This window comes from Natrix helvetica, assembly GCF_964273705.1.
Source record: "Natrix helvetica genome assembly, chromosome: 11".
NCBI classification, from domain to species: Eukaryota; Metazoa; Chordata; class Lepidosauria; order Squamata; family Natricidae; genus Natrix; species Natrix helvetica.
This window is the reverse complement of record NC_138562.1, coordinates 19773009-19795720: the sequence shown is the minus strand read 5'-3', so window position 1 is coordinate 19795720 and position 22712 is coordinate 19773009. Positions and strand designations below refer to the sequence as shown.

At 45.6% G+C, this 22712-nt stretch overlaps 1 protein-coding gene across 1 annotated transcript; it reads right to left on the bottom strand.

Annotated features, from left to right (window-relative positions):
- Positions 1–216: 216 nt before the first annotated feature.
- On the bottom strand, positions 217–21949 carry LOC309397629 (transmembrane 9 superfamily member 2-like). Its single transcript, XM_081963810.1, has 17 exons — positions 21638–21949; positions 20821–20888; positions 20602–20695; positions 19341–19468; positions 18998–19127; positions 17576–17703; positions 15254–15365; positions 14468–14547; positions 11390–11498; positions 9021–9153; positions 7286–7405; positions 5828–5885; positions 5104–5263; positions 3782–3933; positions 3535–3646; positions 1579–1750; positions 217–496 (listed from the first exon to the last, which is right to left on the bottom strand). Exons 1-17 carry the CDS (start codon positions 21800–21802, stop codon positions 429–431), a joined length of 1989 nt encoding a protein of 662 aa, XP_081819936.1. The 5' UTR covers positions 21803–21949; the 3' UTR covers positions 217–428.
- Positions 21950–22712: the final 763 nt, after the last annotated feature.

Genomic DNA, 22712 nt, shown 5'->3' with positions numbered 1-22712 from the left:
TTTTGTAAACCGAACAGCCCTCTTCCATGACAGAATAATCAATTAACCATGTAGAAAACAAAAGATTTACGAGAATTCTCCACCGGGAGAGCCGAGTGTCGAACGTAATGCGTTTGGCTTTTGTTATTAAATCGGGTGTTGCTTTTTTTCAAGCCAACCGACCAACCAAAAGGGGAAAAAAAATCTCTGGATGAAATGGTTTGTTTTTTTTGGGGGGGGGGGGGGGGAAGCAAGTCAGGTTTTTCAGAAGGATCCTCGCTACTTACGTCCAATCCATTTAAAACCTGCCCTTTTGGTGCCAAGATAGAAGCTCTGGGTATATCTTAACTATTTCAAGATGAAATGCTTGTCGTGTCTTTTGTACATGGTTAACGCCTTGGGTCTCCGGCAACTCCAGGCGCCTGTTCAAAAGGAAGACCTGGGCTTCTTCAGTCTACTTTCACAACGCTGTAAATCTTACTGACGAACCAGAAGCAAGCAAAAAAACCGATTGTTCCTGCAAAACACGAATACATCTTTTTTTTAAAGAAAGGAGGGCATGAAGAGGGTTAAATCTTGAGTGGATCCCAGCCAGTGTGGAGAACAGAGACACAAGTAATTTGAATCTGGATTTCTTTTTCTCTCCCCGGAAGTGAATACTTGACTAAGAGAAAGTTTTGTTCTTAGCCTGAATGCACAAGGTAACGTAAATACAGGCTTACAACGGTTCACTTAGAGACCGTTTGAAGTTACAATGGCCGTTTTTCACACTTATGGCGGTTGCAGCACGACCCAAGGTCATGTGATCAAAATTCAGAGGCTTGGGAACTGGCATGTACTTATGACGGTTGCAGTCCTTTTGGGACTTTCTGACAAGCAAAGTCAAGGGGGAAAGCCAGGTTTCACTTAACAACCGTGTTGCTAACTGAACAACCGCCATGGCAAGAAAGGACGTAAAACGGGGCAAAACTCGTTTAACGAATGTCTCGCTGGGCTCAGCTTTGGTTGTCAGTCCGTCTGTACAAAGGACAGCTGGATTGGCCACTTTTCAGAGGTGTGGACTTCAAACGGTGGCCATAAAGTGAGGAACACCTGTAGCATGGATGAATTACTAGATTCTCCAGATGTTCCCTGTTCAAGGGAGAGAAGAAAACTGCAGCTTGGTTAAGCACCTAATTTTTTTCCCCTCTGCAGTTTGGGAAAAGTGATTATTCAATAGAACATTAATCAGAGGAAGATGTGCCCCAAGGCATTTACACAATGATCTCACAAGTTATCTTGGTGATGCAAATAGCAGTGGCCTCAAGGGACCAGTCTCAACAAAGAGAAAGCCTCATTTCTGAGGAACATATTTACAGAAGCTGCTTCTCTAATTACAGCCGGTCTGGGAAGCCATCGGCACATCTGATATACTGGATTTTAAAGCAATTTATCAACTGGGTTCAAAGGGGGGTTTGTTTCCTTGGATGCAACCCCCCCGCCCCCAAAAAAGAAAGCCATAACAAATCTCGGTTGAAGAGCAAACTCTTGTCTTATTATTGTTGGGGTTTATTTCCCCCCCAGACAAGAGTGGCTTAGGTAACGTCAGAATGAACTCACCTGTGAACAGGAAGAAAATCAAGACCATGATCATAGTATACCCAAAGTACAGGATGGTGCTAGCAATACCAGTAATCTGGAGTTTTGAGAAGAAATAATGGATGGCGTAGATGAAGAGATAAACGGCGGTGAAGCTGCTGGTCAGGAAGGATCTCCACCACCAGTGATAATCCTAGCAACGCAAACAGAGAAGCTGAAGGACAAAGAGCAAATCCTGTATTTTTCGGAGTATAAGACGCATCTTTTTTCCCTCAAAGAAGAGGGTGAAAATCTGGGTGTGTCTTATACACTGAATACAGCATTTTTGGCCTCCCGAAATCCCGCCCCCTTGTAGGGTGCTCCTGGGGGCAGGGAAGAGCAAAAATGAGAAAAAAATGGCTGTTTTTTGCTCGTTTTTGCCCCCACCCCCAGGTGCACTCTACAAGCCTCCTAAAGGCTATGCATGCCTTTTTTGACAAAAAACAAGCCTGTTTTGGGGAGGTCTGCAGAGTGCAAAAACTTTTTTTTTTTTAATTTGCCTCTTCAAAATCTTGATGCGTCTTTTACTCTGGTGCATCTTATACTCCCAAAAATACAGTTTGTACGAGGCAGGGGGGGGGGGAATTCCCTGATGTTAAGAGCCAGGGAGGAGATGGTTGTTTTGAATTAGAACTCCAAAGTCCACCAATAACTGGGGTTATTAACTGGGGCCTGATGCAAAATGAGAAAAGGAAGTAATTATTTTAAGAGTTTGTTGCACCAACATCTGGTTACATTTTTACGTTTGTAAAAATTTGTCCCCAGAAAACCTAACCGTCTTCTGCTGCCCCTCTGACAGGCCTCCATGCATCTCTGGAATGAATTTTGCATTCAATCACTGATGGGGATATAATTGACCCAACCTCTGATCGAGCGATCCTGTTTTCCAGGTTAATCCTGGCACATTCCCTAAATCTTTGCATTCTTTCTTTCTTTCTTTTTTCCTTCTCCTGCAAAAAAGGGAGAAAAACGCAATCGTGCGCCGCGTTTTTTAATTCCTGCTCTCAGCAGTTAGGACTGGCATGTCGGCTCCACATTTAATAGAGTTGTTTAGCTGGGCATAAAACTCCTCAAAAAAACATTCTAGGAAATGCACGTTGGGGGACCAGCCCTGCATTTTTATGCTCCATCTGGCTGGCAGATGCATTTTTTTTAATGACGGGGACGCTGAGACGGCCAGCTGGGCAGTGGGAACGGTCACAGGCTCTGGGGCTGGCAACGGCGAATAGACAAACATTCCGGTTTTTCCTTCCCTTGGCCTTTTGCCACCATGTGTAAGTATTTTCCTTTATTGCCACTCTTAAAACAGTTGCAGATCCCCAGATGCTTATTATGGGGAAGTGACTCCTGGCGCTGCAGACAATGTGTCACCAGCGCCTCATTCCAAGCCACGGCGCCTCACCCACTGGCAGCCCAGACACCCAGGAATCCCTCTGACACAGCTTCGTGCAGAAGGAGCCAGAAGCCACCAGAATTACCAGTTACCACTGGTCTAACGATCCAGAGAGCCAGTTTGGTCTAGTGGTTAAGGCCCTGGGCTAGAAAGCAGAGGCCGGGAGTTCCAGTCCTGCCTTACCCATGAAAACTGGCTGCGTGACACTGGGCCAATCACCAGGAGATGGTGAGTTCTAGTCTCACTTTAGGCATGAAAATTGGCTGGGGGACTTTGAGCCAATCACTAGGAGACAGTGAGTTCTAGTCCCACCTTAGTATGAAAGCCAACTGGGTGACTTTGGACCAGTCTCTCTCTCTCTCTCTTTCTCTCTCTTTCAGCCCAACCTACCTCACAGGGTTGTTGTCGCGTGGAAAATAAGAAAACGGCAGATATTTTTGCCCTCTTGAGTTATTTTTGAAATAATAAAGGCGGGATGCAACTTATTAAAGTAAACGAGCAATGAACGCAGACATCTGGGTCTCCAAAACGATTTCCCTGCTTACCTCAGCACACAGGTGAAAGTAACACAGCAGGACGGTGGCCTCCGAACAGGTAATCAGGAGAATGATAAAGACTAAGAACAAGAAGCCAAACATGTAGTACATTTGGTGAGACCTGAGATGGGGAGAAGAAAAAGAAAAAAAAAAGGCATTTGGGTCAGCCCATCACCACATCGAGTCTCCTTCTTAAGGGAAGATTTGGAGCACGGAAAAGGGGGGCCCGGGGGGTGGGGTGGGGGAGGAACCTCACCAAATGCTGTTCAGGATGAAAAAGAGCTGGATGAAGATGCACCCAAAGGGCAGGATGCCACCCATGACGATGCCCGGCAGAGGCTTGGTGAAAAAGGATTGCTCGGGGATCTGGCGAGGAATCTGATTCGTCCGGACGGGGTACTCGATGGGCTAATGGAAGCAAATCAGGCCGTTAGAGCAGGGCTCTCATTAACTATCACGTCTGGCAAGGGTAACATTCTTAAGGGGCGCAGGTATGTGTACGCGTGTTGTGCGTGTGGGTTGCAAAGGGAGGTCTGAGCCCTCCCAACGGTGCCACGTTAGGGAAAGCCAAGGGGCAAACGAGGAAAACTTTACAACCTGCGGACTTCAACTCCCAGGATTCCTGAGGCAGCATGGGATTCTGGGAGTTGAGGTCCACAGGTGGTAAAGTCTAGAGCTGCCCATCCTAACGCAGACAACCGCAACTAAGAAAAACCGAAAAGCAGTCAGAAAATGTCCCCTCCCCCCCCAAAAAAAGTGAACAAAAATACTGATTTGTTCGTAAGAAGTGCAAATGAAATATTCCATCTAGCACGGAAAGAGCTATTCCTAACACGAAGAAAAAACGTGCCTGGCCCAAAATCCCCCCAACCCACACGAATTCCAAGCCCCTAATATGGAAGAGCCATTTGCAAAATCCCTGAATTTGAGATCTGGTTTTTTTCACTGCTGTATGGAAATATTGTAAGAGCAGTGCTGGCGCAGTCGTTAGAGTGCAGTACTGCAAGCTACTTCTGCTGCCTGCAATTTGGCAGTTCGATCCTGACCGGCTCAAGGTTGACTCAGCCTTCCATCCTTCTGAGGTCGGTAAAATGAGGACCCAGACTGTTGGGGGCAAGAGGCTGACTATGTAAACCACTTAGAGAGGGCTGTAAAGCACTGTGAAGGCGGTATAGAAGTCTAAGTGCTATTGCTAACTGCCCACTGCCAGGAGTTCAATTCTCACCGAATCAGCCTTCCATCCTTCCAAGATGGATAAAACAAGGACTCAGATTGTTGGGGGCAATTGGCTGACTCTGTAAACCGCTTGGAGAGGGCTATAAAGCATTGTGAAGCGGTATATAAGTCTAAATGTTATTGCTATATTTCTCTTCTCCTTTTCCCAGCTCAGGACCCCCTAAAGCAGGAGCGCTCCAGGTTGAAGATGGATGCTGAGGTAACACCTCACCCCCAAAATAGGGTTGCATTAAGCAGCCCATGACTACACATAAGAGTATCCCAAATTCTCTGGATTCAAATCAAATGGCTGTTCTAAATTCAGAAAAAAGACTAAAATAGCATCTCTTGATTCTCACTTACCTTCTCCTTGAACCCAAAATAGGCACCAATGAAGGTGAGCGGGACGGATATCCCAAACCACATGGCCAAGATGGCCACCAGGGTCCCGAAAGGTATCGCAGCTGAAGATCCCTTCACCCAGAGGATAAGGTTCATAATGAAGAAGTCGGCAAAGACGATTCTGGGGGGAGCAGAAGGAGAAGACACCCCAAGGAGGGCCAGGGTTAGCACAAAATGCTGGGCTTCAGATCAGGAGCATCTTGGGAACAACGTCTAGGGAAAAGTGACTTGTGACCTGTGTCCTCGAAGTTACGAGTGTCACATGGGCCTTCTGGTCATATGACCACAATTCAGGGGCTCCATAAGTGGCTGGCATTTACAATATCCTCAACTTACGACTACAATACAGCCCGAAATGGATGTTGCTAAACAAGTCAGGACTTTTGCAAACGGTCATTTGTTATTATCTGCTTTAAAAGTACTTCTTTCCTACTGAGCAATCCAATGGGACAATCAGCTGGGTTTCTACAAAGTTCAATGTGTTTTTAAAAGAACGGAAGGAGGAAAAAAAAATAAACAGAGGCGCAGGCAGCAACTCATCATGCTTTGGCTCCAATGGCCACGTGCAATCAATTGAATTTGGGAACGGTAAGTTGACCGTGTTCCCATAGCCCTTTTGCTTATTAATGCGTGTTCAAGGACAAAAATATATTCTATTTATCGAAAGGGGCGTGTGGTTACTAACCCAGGGCACAAGAGAGCAGTCAGCAGCACATTGGTCTTCCATTTTTCACCCCTAAATGCTAAGAAAGAAAAAAGAAAGAACGCCAGTTAGCATTCCTGCATCATTCATCTCTAGAGATTCTCCCTCGTCCAGGTCACAGTTGTCCCAAAGGTGCTTTTTTTTTTTCCAAGAGGCAACTGGACTTTCTTTCTTTGTTCTTTGAAGGCGTTTCGCTTCTCATCCAAGAAGCTTCCTCGGCTTCTCTTAGAAGCTTCTTCACCTTCTCTCGGCGCTGAAGCAGCTTCTTGGGTGAGAAGCGAAACGTCTTCAAAGAACAAAGAAAGAAAGTCCAGTTGGAGGGGGGAAAAGCACCTTTGGGATACATCATTCATCATTTATCATCTCTGGAAAATTAAAACCAACTTCGATTCGCTTAATGCCAGCCCCGTTTTTAAACCTTGCTGCCACCTTATCTCTCTATGCCGGGGGTGTCCAAACTTGGCAACTTTAAGACTTGTGGACTTCAACTCCCAGAATTCCCCAGCCAGCAGCTGGCTGGGGAATTCTGGGAGTTGAAGTCCACAAGTCTTAAAGTTGCCAAGTTTGGACACCCCTGCTCTATGCCATCTCACCAGCAGCTTTTTAAGCCTCGCGGGTTTGCAAAGCAGCCTGAAAAAGGAGAACACAATGATTGCAAAGGTGACTTTATTTTTTTTCCGGATCTTCATGGAGTGGCTCCAGCCATTCGTCCTCATTAGACCTGAGATGACCATTAGCAGAGACGCAAACTGTAAAAACAGGGGGGTCCGACCTTGGCAGCTTTAAGACTTATGGACTTCAACTCCCAGAATGCTCCAGCCAGCCGCGGGGAATTCTGGGAGTTGAAGTCCACAAGTCTTAAAACTGCCAAGGTTGGACTCCCCTGCTGTAGAAGTTTGTTTACTTTCTTTATTTGTTTTAGGAAATGTATATTGCTGCCTATTCACACATGGCGACTGAAGGCGGCTTACAGGAATATAAAAACCTCATATGTAAGACCATAAAACTAATAAAAGAACCAAATAAATTAATACAATATAATATAATAAAATCACCCCCATCCCAGAGACGGCACATCACACGAGCCATTTAACGGGCTCCATCCTTATCTGGGTTCCCCAGGCAGAACTAGGTCTTCAGTACCTTGTGGAAGAGTATTAGGCTGGGGGCCGTTCTAATCTCTGGGGGAACCATGTTCCAGAGAGACGGAGCCACCACCGAGAAGGCCCTTCTTCTGGGTCCAACCAGCGTACCTCCTTAGGAGATGGGGACCCATATTTCTTGCCTCCCCTCTCTGGTGGCTCGGGTAGATGTGACCGGCAAGCAATAGTCCCTCAGGTTCGGCCAAGGAAGTTCAAGGAAGAATGTGGAATGACTCCATCCCTCCCAACTGTCTACTTCTTACGCAGCTCTGGCCAAAACACACAACAAAATACTCACTTTTGTACATTCGAGCAGATACGTAGCCCGCTGGGGTCCCCAGCAAAACCCAGAGCACCACAGCACAGGTCATCAAAGCCCCTCGGTTGGCTGGTGAGAGGAAACCGAGGCAGGCAAGAACTGGAAGGAAGACAAAGGAGGAAGTGTCGGGAGAAGCGAGATTCCACGTCATTCAGGCATCCTTTTTCTTCCAGAACAAAACAAGGATCTGGGATCCCAGCTCTCTTTCCAGCTTCGGGTCAACCGCACCGATGGGAAAAAATATTTTTCAGCGTTTCAAGAGGTCTATCCTAGCCTGGGTAGGGAATTCTGGGAGTTGAAGTCCACAAGTCTTAAAAGTTGCCCAGGCTGGACATCCCTGCCTTAAGGGCCTGCCTCTCCTACACCGACTCAGAATAATCTTCCCCCACCCTTCCCAAAGAAGCTGAGGATTTCATTCCCGAGCTTTGGAGGAAGGCTGCCAAAACTTTCTCAAGATTCAGCAACCAACTTTGCAATTACCGTATTTTTCTGAGTATAAGACGCACCTTTTTCCCTCAAAAGAGGCTGAAAATCTGGGTGTGTCTTATACACTGAATACAGCATTCTTTGTCTCCCGAAGCCTCGCCCCCTTCACCAAAATGGCCGTGCATACCCTTATGGAAGCTTTCAGAGAACTCCTGGGGGCTGGGGAGGGCAGAAATGAGCAAAAAATGGGATGATTTTTGCTCCATTATACCCCCCCCCCCGTCCCCACGAGCACTCTATAAGCTTCTAAAGGTTATCTATGTCCTTTTTTTTTTTTTACCAAAAACGGGGCCGTTTTTGCTCATTTTTGGCCCCCCACCCCCTGCAGGAACACTCTGCAAGCTCCCTAAAAGATATTCATGCCTTTTGGGGGGGGGGGAATGGGCAAAACAGGCCGTTTTGGGGAGGTTTGCAAAGCGCAAAAACTTTTTTTTAAATTTGCCTCTTCAAAACCTTGGTGCGTCTTATACTCTGAAAAATACGGTATTTCTGATTGTCGATTTATTTATTTGTTGTTGTTTGATTCTGATTATTATTTGATTTAAGCTAAGAGTGCAATGTGATGGCCTAGAGGTGGAACTCTTGCCTCTAGGTCAGGGATGGCAAACCTTTTCGGCACCGAGGGCCCAAATTGGAATGCACATGTATGTGCGAGCATGTGCGCGCGCTGGAGCATTGGAAATCCAAAGACCAGCTGGCTGGCGTGCACATGCCTGTTTTGGGGCTGTTTTGGGGGTCGTTTTCAGGCCATTTTCCGGCGCTTTGGCACCCGCAAAGACCAGCTGGTCGGCGCGCATATGCGCACCGGAAACCAAAAGAGCAGCTGGTGATGGCACGCCTGCCCACAGAGAGGGCTCTGCATGCCACCTCTGACATGCGTGCCATAGGTTCGCCATCACGGTTCTAGGTTGTGAGTTAGGTCCTAGATAAGCAGCAAATATTTCTCTCTCTGGGCGCAAAGGGAAAAAAAACATCTGCTGTGAACTGCATGTGGGTGTCAGGAAGGGGCATCCGGCCAGCAAATGCTCAGCTCCATTCAGTCGCCCCGATTTCACCCCGAGGCAAGGAATTACAGAGTTATTAAAAGGAAAAAAAATGGTTTAATCAAACTAGGCTGTTCCACATGCAGATGGCTTCTCCCTTCTACCAACCCTTGTCAAATATTTTTGTTAGCATTGCAACATTTCCCCCCTCCCCCCGCCATTTTAGCCCCTCAAGCGACACTTACATAAAGTAATGAACGTCATGATGAAAATCTGCGTCCCTTGGCCTAGGAAGACGGAGAGCAGCATGCCTTTCCGGGGCGGCCTGAACACGTCTCCATGGACCAGCTTCCACCCAAACTCCTCCTGTGCATCTTCCTGTAATAACGTCTTGATTAGACGAGCCCCACGCAACAGGGAATTAGCACACGCCAGACGTGAAAGTTGCTTTGCCTGCCTGATTATCTTTCGCGGGGGGGGGCAGGGGGGGTCGTTACTAAAAGGGTCTAATTTCATCGGCATCGTTAACATGCCGATTTTACAACTCCCCAAAGGCGAGCCGAGAAGGGAAGGGGGCAAGGGGGGGGGGAGACACACAGAAAACGCAGATTTATTAAGGCTCGCTTATGTTCGGAACAAGAAACAAGCATTAACAGACTCAGCTCAAAGGCTAAGTTCGTGGATATTATGCAAACAATTGTGGTTAGTGTAAGCTATATACAAGAGCAGCATTTAATGCATTTAGCCCTGTCTTTTATTAGCCAAATCATTTCAGATCTGAAGATATACCCGTGTGCCATATTTTCCTGCTCTCTCCCCACATTAAAAGCAACGGAATTCTATTCACTAAATGGAAAGCACAATGTCAAGCCAAGATGCTAAATGCCTCCTCGCCCATGCAGCTATTTCCCAAGTAACCCTGCCTCTATTTTACGAAGGGTTTTGTCCCCAGCATCTTGATCGTGATGCAGTTCGATTCTTCCAAATTATTTTCTCCCCCCCCCTTCTCTCCACCTAGCAGAAATAGGATGCCTCACCAGTGCGTTTTCATAGTATGTAGTGTGTACATGAACATCAATGACACAGGAGAAAGAGGTGACTCCAGAACCTAAATTTTCCAAGTGCCCCACCTATTCGGTCTGCAGATAACAGAGTTGGATGGGACCTTGGAGGTCTTCTAATCCAACCCCTCTGCTCAAGCAGGGGACCCTATACCATTATTGACAAGTGGCTGTCCGATCTCTTCTTAAAAATCTCCAGTGGTAAGTTGTGGTGGTGCAATGGTTAGAGGGCAGCATTGCATGCGAACTCTGCCCACTGCCAGGACTTCGATCCTGACTGGGCTCAAAGCTGACTCAGCCTTCCAACCATCCGAGGTCATTAAAATGAGGACCCAGATGGTTGGGAGGCAATAAGCTGACACTGTAAACTGCTCTGTAAAGCGTTATGAAACGGTATATAAGTCTAAGCACTATTGCTATCCCCCATAGGTTCAACTACTGCACACCCGTTTCAATGTAGTTCAATTGCCTGGTTTATTGAGGTGGTGACTCTTTGAGAGCTGTATGACAATGAAATTTCAATTTAATATATACCAATTAGTGTACATTCAAAGGGACAGTAAAGTTATTGTTCTATTGTATTCTATTTTATTGTGTTATATTCTATTCTCTCCTATATCTATTCTATTCTCTCCTCTATTCTATTCTATTCTATTCTCTCCTACATCTATTCTATTCTATTCTATTTTCTCCTATTGTATTCTATTTTCTCCTATTCTATTCTCTCCTACATCTATTCTACTCTATTTCATTCCATTAGCAAAAAAAAAGCTTCTGTTTTTCCTAGAAATTGGAAGCTACGTTCTAGCCTGCGCTGGAAATGTGGCTGTACTAGGGAGGGAGGAAAGAAATCAAACTGTTAACTACAGCGGAGCTTTTGATTTCCTTCATATGAAGCCAGGCACTCTCCAATTTAGGGAAGCAGGGTTTCTACGAGCCTACTCATTACCTCCAAATGACCATTGATGGAAACCCGGCTTTTTTTTTCCTTTTTTTTTTTTTGCAGACTTTCATTTTAATTAGTTAAGTAAATATGGACTATTGGGTTTCAGTTTTAACAGTTCTTCACTAAATCAGCCGCAGGAACTGTTTTCGCAAGCCGACCCCCTGGAGCTTCCCAGCAAATCGTCGAGCAAATGAGAAAGAAAGAAAGAAAGAAAAAAGGGGGGGGGGGGCGAAGAGAGGAGAGATTCACCAAGCAAAGTGTCAGGTCTGGAAATACTGTACAGATTTTATGTCCACTACGCAGCGGGGGCTGGTTTGAGTGTGAACCCAGCCAGCCGGTTTTAATCGTGGTTTAGTGTCAAAGCACAAGCCAGATATCTGAAGGAGCATGAAAACAACAATTGTAGATGGGCCAGGTACTCTGTCTTCTCTCGGTTCATTAGAAGAAGCCAAACCTTCAATTAATGGAGGCTGCTCCCTTTCCAGTATCCATCAAGGTCCTGAAGCTGTTAATTTCACCCGTGTATTTGGGGGGGGGGGGGGGGGGGGGAATTAAAGGTCGTTTCTCTTTTAAATTTTGAGAGCTCCAAGAGCTCGGGCTGACTCACCGAAGAATCGATCTTGTTGTATCTTGCGATATCTTTATGCAGGGTCCTCAGGAGAATCATGGCCACCATCCCGGATAAGAAAAGGACGATCACAAGGGAATTCATGATGCTGTGGATTAAAGAGGGGAAACAAGGCTTCAAAACCGGTTCCAGGCCCTGGAGCAGCATTTAAAGATGGCAAGGGAGGGACCAGTCTGTTGTGGCCTGCCAGCGGCCAGTGGAGCTGGAAGAAGATTTGGACAGTGAGGAGGCTGTGGAGGAACCTGGGCCAGTCCTGGAGTCTGGGGAAGGCTCTGATGAGGGCTCTGCGTCGGAGGCAGAGAGGGGGCCAGGGCCGTCTGATAATTATCAGCTGCCTTCAGAGTCAGACATCAGTGAGGCAGAAGAACAGCTGGAGCCTGTTCCCAGTGTGCGCATGTGCAGAGTTTCCAGACGAAGGGAACAACTGAAGAACAGGAGTCAACTTGGGAGGAAGGCCACAGGTGGACGATGAATGGACTCTCCCAGAGGGAATAAAAGAGGAGCGAAAGGGGAGTGGAGTTTGCAGGAGACAATTATTTCCCTTCATTGGTTCGTGACTCTCCGAGACTCCTTGCCAAGTTCTGCAGATCTCCGCCTGGCAGCTCTCCAAGCCAGATAAGGTCTGTGACTATAAATCCTCCCTTGAAAGACTTTGCTGGAGGCGAATGAGCAGAATTCGCAGCAAATTAATAAAAGGGTTTTTTTTGTCAGGACAAGGAGTCTGCTTCATGCTCTTGGGAAGCCTCGGTCATAACACAGTCCTAAAAATGTCAGAGAGATTGTACGAGGAGTCCTCAATTTATGGCCATCCACTTAACAACTGTTTGAACAACACTAAGAAAAGTGACTTCTGATGATTCCGCATCCCCCTGGTTACGGGATCAAAGTTTCGGCAATTGGCAACTGACTTGTGTTCATGACAGTTGCAGCATCCCTCAGTCATGTGATCGCAGCTGCGCCCATCCCAGCCGATTTCTAACAAACAAAGCCAACCCGGGGGGGATTCGTTTAACGACAGTGAGATTCGCTTAACGACAGTGAGATTTGCTTAACCATGGTGGCAGAAAAGGGTTGTAAAATCTGGGGCGATTCACAATACGCCGTTGCTTAGCAAGGGAACCTGTAATCCCAAAGGCAGTCTTAACTGAAGGACAATCTGTAAAACCGAGAGGACAATACGATGGGGGGGAGGGGGACACACAACAACAACCAGACTCAGGAATTTCAGGGTGGAATCTGCACCTTTGGGCTGAAATTCTTTGGGGAGTGCAACAAACTCAAAATGGTGGTATTGTTGTTTTTTGGAAGAATTCATCTTTCTCTCACATCTGTCGATAGCATTTTAAACGCTTTTTAAAGAATTTGCAGCCCAACCTGAATGATTTTGTACATATCTGCTTTCAAAGCAGAGTCAAAGAAGGAAGAGGATTCCACGTTTTCTTTCTCCCTCGTATTAGCTCTTCTATCTTTTCTACTGAGTGGAGAGTTGGGTCTCCAACAGGAAGCCACTTGAAGAAACTAGAGGCATTCCAAGTGTGGATTGACAGGCGGCTGTTACGTATAAGCTGGGTTGACAAAATCAGAAAGGAGGAGGGGACAAGACGCCTGGGAAAGCCAAGGGAGATCATCACAACCATTAAAAAAGCTAAAGTTAGGACATATTTCGGACATGGGATGCGACACCCAGAAAAATACGGCATCCTTCACTTAATCCACCAGGGAAAGATTGAAGGCAAAGGAGGTCCAGGCAGAAAAAGAACATCGTGGATTCAAAATCTAAGGGACCGGTTTGGACAAAACTCAGCAGCACTTTTTCGTGCGTCTGTTGATAAAAATAGGATTACCAACATAATCACCAACGTCCAATGACGGATATGGCGCAAGAAGAATATTAGCTGTATTTCGTCTTCAACAGCAAAAGGGAGGATGCTACTAAGCAAGTCATGTGGCTTTTTCTTTTTTTCTGTAAAGAATGCTGGTCAACCGTCACATCTCAGAAAGACTCGTAAAGAAAGCACAATAAAGGCAAGTCTGTTTTCTTCAAAAGGCGCATTCTTGAGTGAAACTGAACACTCAAGGGGAGTTCCCAAGGGGGACAAAACTGGGATAAGTCTCCACAGAAGTAAACAGGGAAAGTCCCCTGCTCTAAAAAAAAAAAGAGGTTATTTTTCACTAGAATTCCTCAAATAAATGCAGGCAGACCTCGAGTTATGACCCCAACACTTCTGTTGTTAAGCGACACCTTGGTTGAGGGAGTTTTGCCTCACTTTACGACCTTTCTTTCCACAGTTGCTAAGGGAATCGCTGCATTTGCTGAGCTCGTAACATGTCGTTAAGTGAATCTGGATTGCCACTGACTTGTCAGAAGGTCGCAAGAGGGGATCACAAGGACCTTGGGGAACGCAGCAATGGTCGTAAGTATGAAGCAGATGCCAAGTGTCTGGATTTTGATCACGGGGATGCTGCAAAGGTTGTGGAAAAGGGTCAAATTTTTTCAGGGCCATTGTGACTTTTGAACGGTCACTAAACGGACTGCTGTTGAGGACTACCTGTATAAGGTGAGCTCCTCCTCACTCCACTCTTTTAGGCATTTACTTCAGAAGTCCATGTTCCCTTACTAAGATGCAGCATGTAAGAGCAGCAGTGGCGCAGTGGTTAGAGTGCAGTACTGCAGGCTATTCCTGCTGACTGCCGGCTGATTGCAATTTGGCAGTTCGAGTTCCAGGCTGACTCAGCCTTCCGTCCTTCCGTGGTGGGCAAAACAAGGACCCAGATTGTTGGGGGCAAGAGGCTGGCCCTGTGAACCGCTTAGAGAGGGCTGTAAAAGCACTGGGAAGCGGTAATCAAGTCTAAGGGCTATTGCGTTTCCTTCCTTCCTTCCTGTTAGAATGCAGTACTGCAGGCTAATTCTGCCCACTGCCAGCAGTTCGATCCTGACCAGTTCAAGGATGACTCCGCCTTCCATCCTTCAGAGGTTAGTCAAATGAGGATTGTTGGGGGCAAGATGTTGACTCTGTATAAACGTTGGGGGGGCAGGGGGGGGCGCTGCTGTCTTACCTGAACCACTGAATGTTGGTGTGAGGCATGGATTTCAAGATGTAGTCCCACCGGGATGCCCATTTTATATTGTTGTTCTCCTGTGTGGGGGTGGAAAATTGGAGTGGAATCACAAATGTCGCTTCCCAAAGAACAAACTTTATGTGACTGCAAGACTTCAAATGTCAGATCATCTCTGCTGCGGTGACCCCCAATGGAATAGGATGCCATTTTCCCACAGCGTGTCAGAGACAAACATGATTTATACACAGACCGTAACAAACCACTTTCTTGACCTCTTAAGGAAAAAAAAACCCTCAACCTTGGCTTGGGGTTGACATGTGATGGGTGTATGTTGGGGGGGGGGGATGTGGTTTAATGTTGCAAGAAGTTTCATAATGGCAACAGAGAAGAACTGCTAAACATAATTGAGGAGAAATGCTCAATTTTTATGTGGGAGGGCACTGGAAGAATTGCGCAACACACAGTACATAGCCCAATTGTGAAAAATGTATTTGAGAAAATATGAATAATATTCATAGGGTGTGCCTTTTGGTAATACTGTTATTATTAGCACAATAATTTCCTAAAACACACATACACATATCCATAGATACATACACACACTCACATATATACATACATATACATACATACATACATACATACATACATACATACATACATACATACATTTAAAAAGCTAATTGTGAGGTTCAGTACATACTATCAGTCCATTAACCACCAATATTGGAAAACCTGACTCATTGAAACAGATGCAGTTGTACATCTACAAGTTATACTTACTTCAAATTTCACAGAGTATGTATAGATCACGTCCAGCTTGCTATTAAAGTCTGCAGGAATTTCCATAGGGGGACCCTTACAGGATAAATTGTTTGCATCTGTATGCTTGTAGCTGCAAAGATAAACATGTACATATTTCCAGAATGATCTAGAAACCTTCCTTCAAATGTGTTCCAGTTTTTAAAAATCAAAACCTCTACTTAAGATCTAGGACTACTTCATATAATATTCATGTAATGTACTGAGTTTTTTTGTAGTCGGGCAGCTTATAATAATCATAAACAGATTGTTAAGCCAAAACACTGACTGGATTATGAGTTTCAAGATAATGGAAAAACCATAGACTGGCATTTTATAGATTACATTCTATTCTAAGCGATCGATGTACTGTAGCCCAGCCTAGAGAATTTTATTCTAAGATTCAAAGGAGGAAAATATACACTTCAAACAGGCAAGAAACAGAAGATTATTCTGCAATATATTCATAAAGAATAGTGCTAGTGAATGAAGTGTTGGAAAATACTCAAATAAGTCTTATTCCTAAGGATAGTTAACCATGGAGTAGGACTATGTTATCCTTCTCATCTTTCCTATCGCCTTCTCCTATTGGTATCTAATGACTATGATTTTGTTGATCATATCTTATGATGTATCACTTTGTTCTTTGTATGTACACTGAGAGCTTATGCACCGGAGACAAATTCCTTGTGTGTCCAATTACACTTGGCCAATAAAGAATATTCTGTTCTATATTCTAGTTTTGATTAGCCCAGCAACCCAGCCATCAATAACACAAGGGTGCACCTTTATAACAGAACAACAGAGTTGGAAGGGACCTTGGGGGTCTTCTAGGCCAACCCCCTGCTCAAGCAGGAGATGCTATACCATTTCTGACAAGCGGCTGTGCCGTCTCTTCTTGAAAGCCTCCAGGGATGAAGCACCCACGACTTCTGAAGGCAAGTTTCTTTATGGAACTTTTGTGGTAGAAGTCACTCAGACAACCAGCTGTATTAAAACCACAACAACACACCATCTTCTCTTTCCATTATAAAACCTTATTTTATTCAAGCATTTCTGGGCCACCCCCACCCCCCAAAAAGGTTGAAGCAATCACAACAGAGAGCATCCCCCCCCCCCATCCCAATTTTCAATTCATCAGATTCTCTTGTAGTACCTTCAGACTTTGGAATATTTTCTATGGGGGGGGAGGGGCAGGGAAAAAAAGGAGTCGGTGAACATGTGAGGACAAAACATCAATTAGATGGCCTCCTCCTCCTCCTCCTCCAGCAAAGGAACAAGAGATGGGAGGAACAGCCAGCGACAGGAAAAGCGTTCAAAGGACTTGACCATGCCTACTCCGCCCTCTTGTGGAGCGCACAATCACACACACACACACACACACAAAAGCCAATTGTGCGCTGGCTGACTTTGTTCCTGCCCAGGGCGGCTCGATGAATTGACTAGCTAAATAAATCGAGCAAATCACGATCTCTGTATTACTCGGACTTCAAGGGTCACCGGTTAAGGTCAGGAACGCTGATCGGTTTCCCTTGCCACCTTTAAAGGCTTCCGATCAGTTGATGCCCTGGCTTCAACAAACACACACACACACACATACACACTGTCTGGAGGGTTGCCAGTTTGGAAGAAAGCGGCAGACCCACAGGTTTCTAAGAAAGTGCTGGAACTGGTTTGCCCTTCCCTTTCTTCTCTCCAATATGGAATGAGTGGATTATTAAAAAATATATATTTTAGTAAAAGGAATGCAATTAGAATAGAATTAGAATTAAAAGCATTAGAATTAGAATTAATTAGAATAGAATTAGAATAGAACATAATTAGAATTAGAAACATTAGAATTAGAATATAATATTAGATAAGAGAATTAGAACATAATTAGAATTAGAAACAGAAGAATTAGAGAATAGAGAATAAAATTATTTATTGGTCATGTGTGATTGGACACACAAGGAATTTGTCTTCGGTGTATAAGCTCTCGGTGTACATAAAAGCTATAAGTGATAATCATCACTTATAGTTACTTAGTGCCTCGAAAGTGATACCTACTACGATTAGCAAGTGAGCAGTTTACCCTGGTGGCCCAGTGATTAGAATGCAGTACTGCAGGCTAATTTTGTTGACTGCCGTCTGCCAGCAGTTCGAGTCTCATCATCTCAAGGCTGACTCGGCCTTCCACCCTTCCAAGGTCAGTAAAATGAGGACCCAGATTGTTGGGGGCAAATAGGCTGACTTTGTAAACTGCCCAGATAATGCCATAAACTAAAGCACTGTGAAGCGGCTTATAAGTGATATCGCTATTACCTCTTGGGCTCCAGCTGAGCTGCGACGAGCCTTGCTCCAGGCCAGTTCTCATCTTTGCCACTATGGTAGGTGATTGTAATGTCTACATGATTGAAGAGGTAGAAGGTGTTCTTCTTGTTGAACTCATCCTGAAAGAGATTAAGACGCCATGAAATACCTCTAAACCTGGAGGGGGGGGGGGAGATAGCAACAGGCACAGCCAATGCTGTTGGTCATAAACAAAGGAACGGACCCAGATACACTAAAAAAATATATGCTGATTTACAAACAGTAAGGATTACATAAATTTCCAACCAGTTTTCCAGATGGAGCCCATTCCCAAAGAACAAAGAATTGGATGAAACAAAGATGGACAGGACTGTTTGGGGCTCATGTAAGTTTGCAATAGCTCATTCGTGCATATATCTGCATGCATTTGCTTTTTTTTGGGGGGGGGGGAATAAAAATCCACTTTCGAATATGGTATGTCATCCTTCCCCTTGCAAATATCTTGTTTTAAAACTTGCCTTTCCGCATGCCCATTTGTTGGCTACAGAACTGCATCCGAATATTTCCAAAATGCCCTGCATGGAAGGATTGTTTGTTTTCTGAAATGAATTCAAGCTTGGGTAGCCGTTCTCAACCGTGACCCTTTCAAGATGCGTAAACTTCAACTCCCAGAATTCCACAACCACCATGCATATAAATTTCAGTCCCCGACATGGGATCTTGGAAAGCATCTGTCTAACCTACGACACCTGCATTGTGGCATCGGCAACAGCACCTTGGAAATCTGCTAGGCCAAGGGGTCGGCAACCTGCGGCTCTGGAACCATATGTGGCTCTTTCACCCCTCTGCTGCGGCTCCCCGTCGCCAGTCGACTCCACAATTGATAGGACTTTTGGTTAGGAGAGGCAGAGGGAAAAGGACGCCGCGCTAGGAGGAGACTCTATGGTGGGGGAACCGGACTTCCGGTCATCAGGGGAAAAAGGACACTGCACTAGGCGGAGACTCTATGGTGGGGGAACCGGACTTCCGGTCATCAGGGGAAAAAGGACACTGCACTAGGCGGAGACTCTATGGTGGGGGAACCGGACTTCCGGTCAGCTCCAGAATTGAATGGGGGCTTCCGGTTAGGACCTTTGCGGCTCTTTCAGTGTTTAAGGTTGCCGACCCCTGTGCTAAGCCTAGGAGGAACTGTGACCCACACAGATTGCTAGTTTAGACAGCATGGATGGCTGGAGAATTCTGGGAGTTGAAGTCCACAGGGTCTTAAAGTTGCCAAGATTGGAAAGTCCTGATATATAGATTTTCATCGCAATTACTGAATAAACTAGAATTTGCTAGGATTACTAATATTCCAAACACAAATAATGGACAAAGCCACTGCTTTCTGATTGTTCTTCAAACCAATTTAGGAGAAGTATACCCATGATCACTTACACTCATTATACAGAAATCTTTTATCCGGCCATCTGATGCAATGTAACACCCAACAGGAAATCCAGGATTACAGTATTTAAGGCTGTCTTCCACATTGTAACACCAAGTCACGGGCATGTTATCTATAATCCTGAATAAGAAAAACATTTGTGTAATTCTATATTTATAAATACCATGGCATTTATAGGCTTTTAAAATGGTCTTCAAACATCTGCACTCTTAATGAGAAGGCTAACACCGCTTCTTCCATGGTCTTCATCTTTCTATTTTTAGAACACGGCTGGACAACACTTAATTCTTCCCTGCACAGATCAGTGATTTTTAGAGAAGATGTTCTCCTCACCAGTGATGCTGGTAATTCAACTGCATTCCCTTCTTCAAAAAATCCAGTCTGTTTTTGTCTTCTGGCTTCTGTGGGTCATAGGATTTCACACAAACTTTCTTGCACTCTTCATCTTTTTTAAATGTAAACTGGCATAAAGACAAAAGAGATGTAAATGTTTCGATCCACACCATTAAAACGATTCAGCTGGCACTCATTCAAGATTGCATTTGAAATAATCATTTTGTCCAGCCAGAGGTTAAAAGGTGTCCTTTAATACTTCCTTATCTAAAAGCTCCCAGGATTTTATTTTCTGCTCAGTGCTCCCTTACTTTCTTCCTCTTTCTCTTCCCCTCTCCCTCTCTCTGTCTCTTTCTGACACTCAAAATATATTGCTTAGAACGGTAAGGTAAAAGTAAAGGTTCCCCACACACATATGTGCTAGTCGTTCCTGACTCTAGGGGACATTGCTCATCTCTGTTTCAAAGCCGAAGAGCCAGCGCTGTCCGAAGACGTCTCCGTGGTCTTGTGGCCGGCATGACTAAATGCCAAAGGTGCACGGAATGCTGTTCCCTTCCCACCAAAGGTGGTCCCTATTTTTCTACTTGCATTTTTACGTGCTTTCGAACTGCTAGGTTGGCAGAAGCTGGTACAAATAAAGGGAGCTCACTCCGTTATACAGCGCTAGGGATTCGAACCGCCAAACTGCCGACCTTCTGATTGACAAGCTCAATGTCTTAGCCACTGAGCCACTGCATCCCGTTTAGAAGGGTATTGACAGACAATTTGGCATCATCCAGGAGACAGACATAAGGCAAGCTTCTTGTCCTCATAAAATCAACTAATGACAAATGAATTAAAAGCTGGAAGTAAGAAAGCCGAGAAATTCAAGACCATATCATTTTCCCTCTGCCCCACAAATTTATCAATGAGTGTTTTATTTCCAGCGATAGCAGCCGCCACCAGCAATATGCCCTTAGGAAACTCACATAGGAGCAATAGTGATTCTGCAATAATTATATCTTCTTTCTAGCCTGCTTCTGGAAATTCTTTTCAGCTGACCAAGAGTCAGCTCTATTCAGAAAGAAACCGAGCTGGCCTACAATTTCTAAATAGTCCTTTATGTTCTGTATAAACACGTCCTCCTAACAGCCATTAAGCATCTGTGCCCCCAAATGATTTCTGTGAAGCTTTTGTCAAAAGCAGGAACAAGCAGGTCAACCCAAAAAAATCTCACAACACAAAACAAGCTTTTCCAAAAGATTTGGAAGTCTGTGATCACCTCATAAGGGGAAGAAGCTATTCTCTCGCCAAACAGAACTTGTCCGAGGTTTTCGGAAGGCCTCTCTTCCGTTTGGTCTTTGCAAAAATCAAAACTGTGCAAGAAAGAAAAGAAGGTTGAATCTTCATGTTATCATCCTTAGGAGTATGACCCTTTATCTATTTTCTCTCAGCTGGAAAAGCCGTACCCAGCCCCTTTCTAGATGCAGGGTGTACTTACGCGTCATATTCATACGGTAAAACAGATTCAACCGAGTCCAGTCTGTTTACAAACAGCTCAATTTTGGGCTAGGATTAAAAAGAGACATTGTTTTAAGTAGTTGGCAACATAGCTTACGTTTTCTCGAACTCCTCGCCAGCAATAAAGGGGGGGGGGATTTTAAAAGATTAACAGAGTTGGAAGGGACCTCATAAGTCATCTAGTCCAACTCCCCAACCCAAGCAGGATTTGTTGCATTTGGCACAAAATTCAAAAAAAAGGTTCAAAGAAGGACTGAGATTTTGCAGGTACATCCCTCTGATTTCTCACCTGCAAATTAATGGCTATGGAGGGGGGGGAGGAAAACCTTTCATGGGTCACCACCACCACTCCTCCAAAAAGCGGCCTAATTAGATGATTAGACTAATTAGACCTAGAATTTGTTTATTTATTTATTTGGAAATTTTACATTGCCCACGGGCACCTCAAGGCAGCTTGCACGAATGAAAAAGCACCACATAAAAATGAAAAGGAGTAAAAGAGAATAATAATAAACGAATAACAATTAATTTCCTCCCCCACCCCATCCCACCCCCGCTTCAAGGGTTCCCATGGATGGCTGGGAGGGGTTCGTGTACACGCGAGACACGTGTCCTCCCTCGAGGAAGCATATCCTGTAAACACACACACACCCCTGCCTCCTCCCCCACCCGCTTGCCCACCCAGGGAACTACAACTCCCAGGGCCGCGCAGAGGATGCTGGGAGGTGTAGTCCCGGCTCCTCAGGAGGATACTCCGGTTCCCTCCCCCCCCCATCCCATCCCACCCGGCGTCCCACCGAACAACCGGCGGAGCCCTCCTGCTTGGTGTCCGAGGGTTCGCAGAAGCTGACGGGCGCCAAGCCAGGCAGGTAGAAGGCGGCGCCGAGGCCTGCGCGGCCTCCCAAAACCAGCAGCAGCTGTAGCAGCGGGACGGAGAAGCGGCTAGGCCGCGGTCTCCCCATCGTGGCGCTTTCCTGGCTCGCGGCAACGGAGGGGGCTCTCTGCGGGCCGGAGGGGGCTCCAAGGGCGGCGTCGGCGTCACAATCGCCCGGCAGGAGCGGCGGCAGCCTCACACTGAGGAAGCGCGGCCGGGCCTGGGTGGAGCGCTTCGCCTCAGCCACCCACGTGACCCGAGCGCGGCGGCGCCATCTTGGGTCAGGGCAGCTCGAGGGCCCGTTCAGATTCGGCGGGTCGGCGCTGGATCCAGGGCGAGCGGCGCCGGCGACGCCATTTTGACTAAGGGGAGCGGTCCCTTCCTGCATCCCAGCAGTTGGGTGCGCGAAACCAACAGAACAAGGATAGATAATATCTATAATAATAAGTGGAACGTCTTCAAAGGGTAGAGTAGAATAGAATAGAATAAGAAAGTAAAGAATGGAATGAAATAGAATAGAATAAGAAAGTAAAGAATGGAATGGAATAGAATAGAATAGAATAGAATATGGAATGAAAGAAAAAAACAAATGCTATAGTGGTGAATATCTGTAGTTCAGGTGTAGGGTGAGGGCAAAGGTTCATTCTCCGAGCTTGCGGGTTGGTTTCCGAACTTTTTGTTACCAGGCTAAGTAACATCTTCAGCAGAGTTTGAAGATGTTACCTAGCCTGGTAACGAAACATTCGGAAACCAACCTGCAAGCTCGGAGAATGAACCTTTGCCCCCCAAAAACAGAAAGTTCCAGTTGCCACTTGAAAAAGTATCTTTGGGGCAACCATGATCTGGAAGACGGAGAATCTCCCTAGACATATAGAATAATAGACTTGGAAGCGACTTTGGAGGTCTTCTAGTCCAACCCTCTACTCAAGCAGGAGACTCTATACCAGGGGTCCTCAAACTTTTTGAATAGGGGGCTGATTGACAGTCCATCACACTGT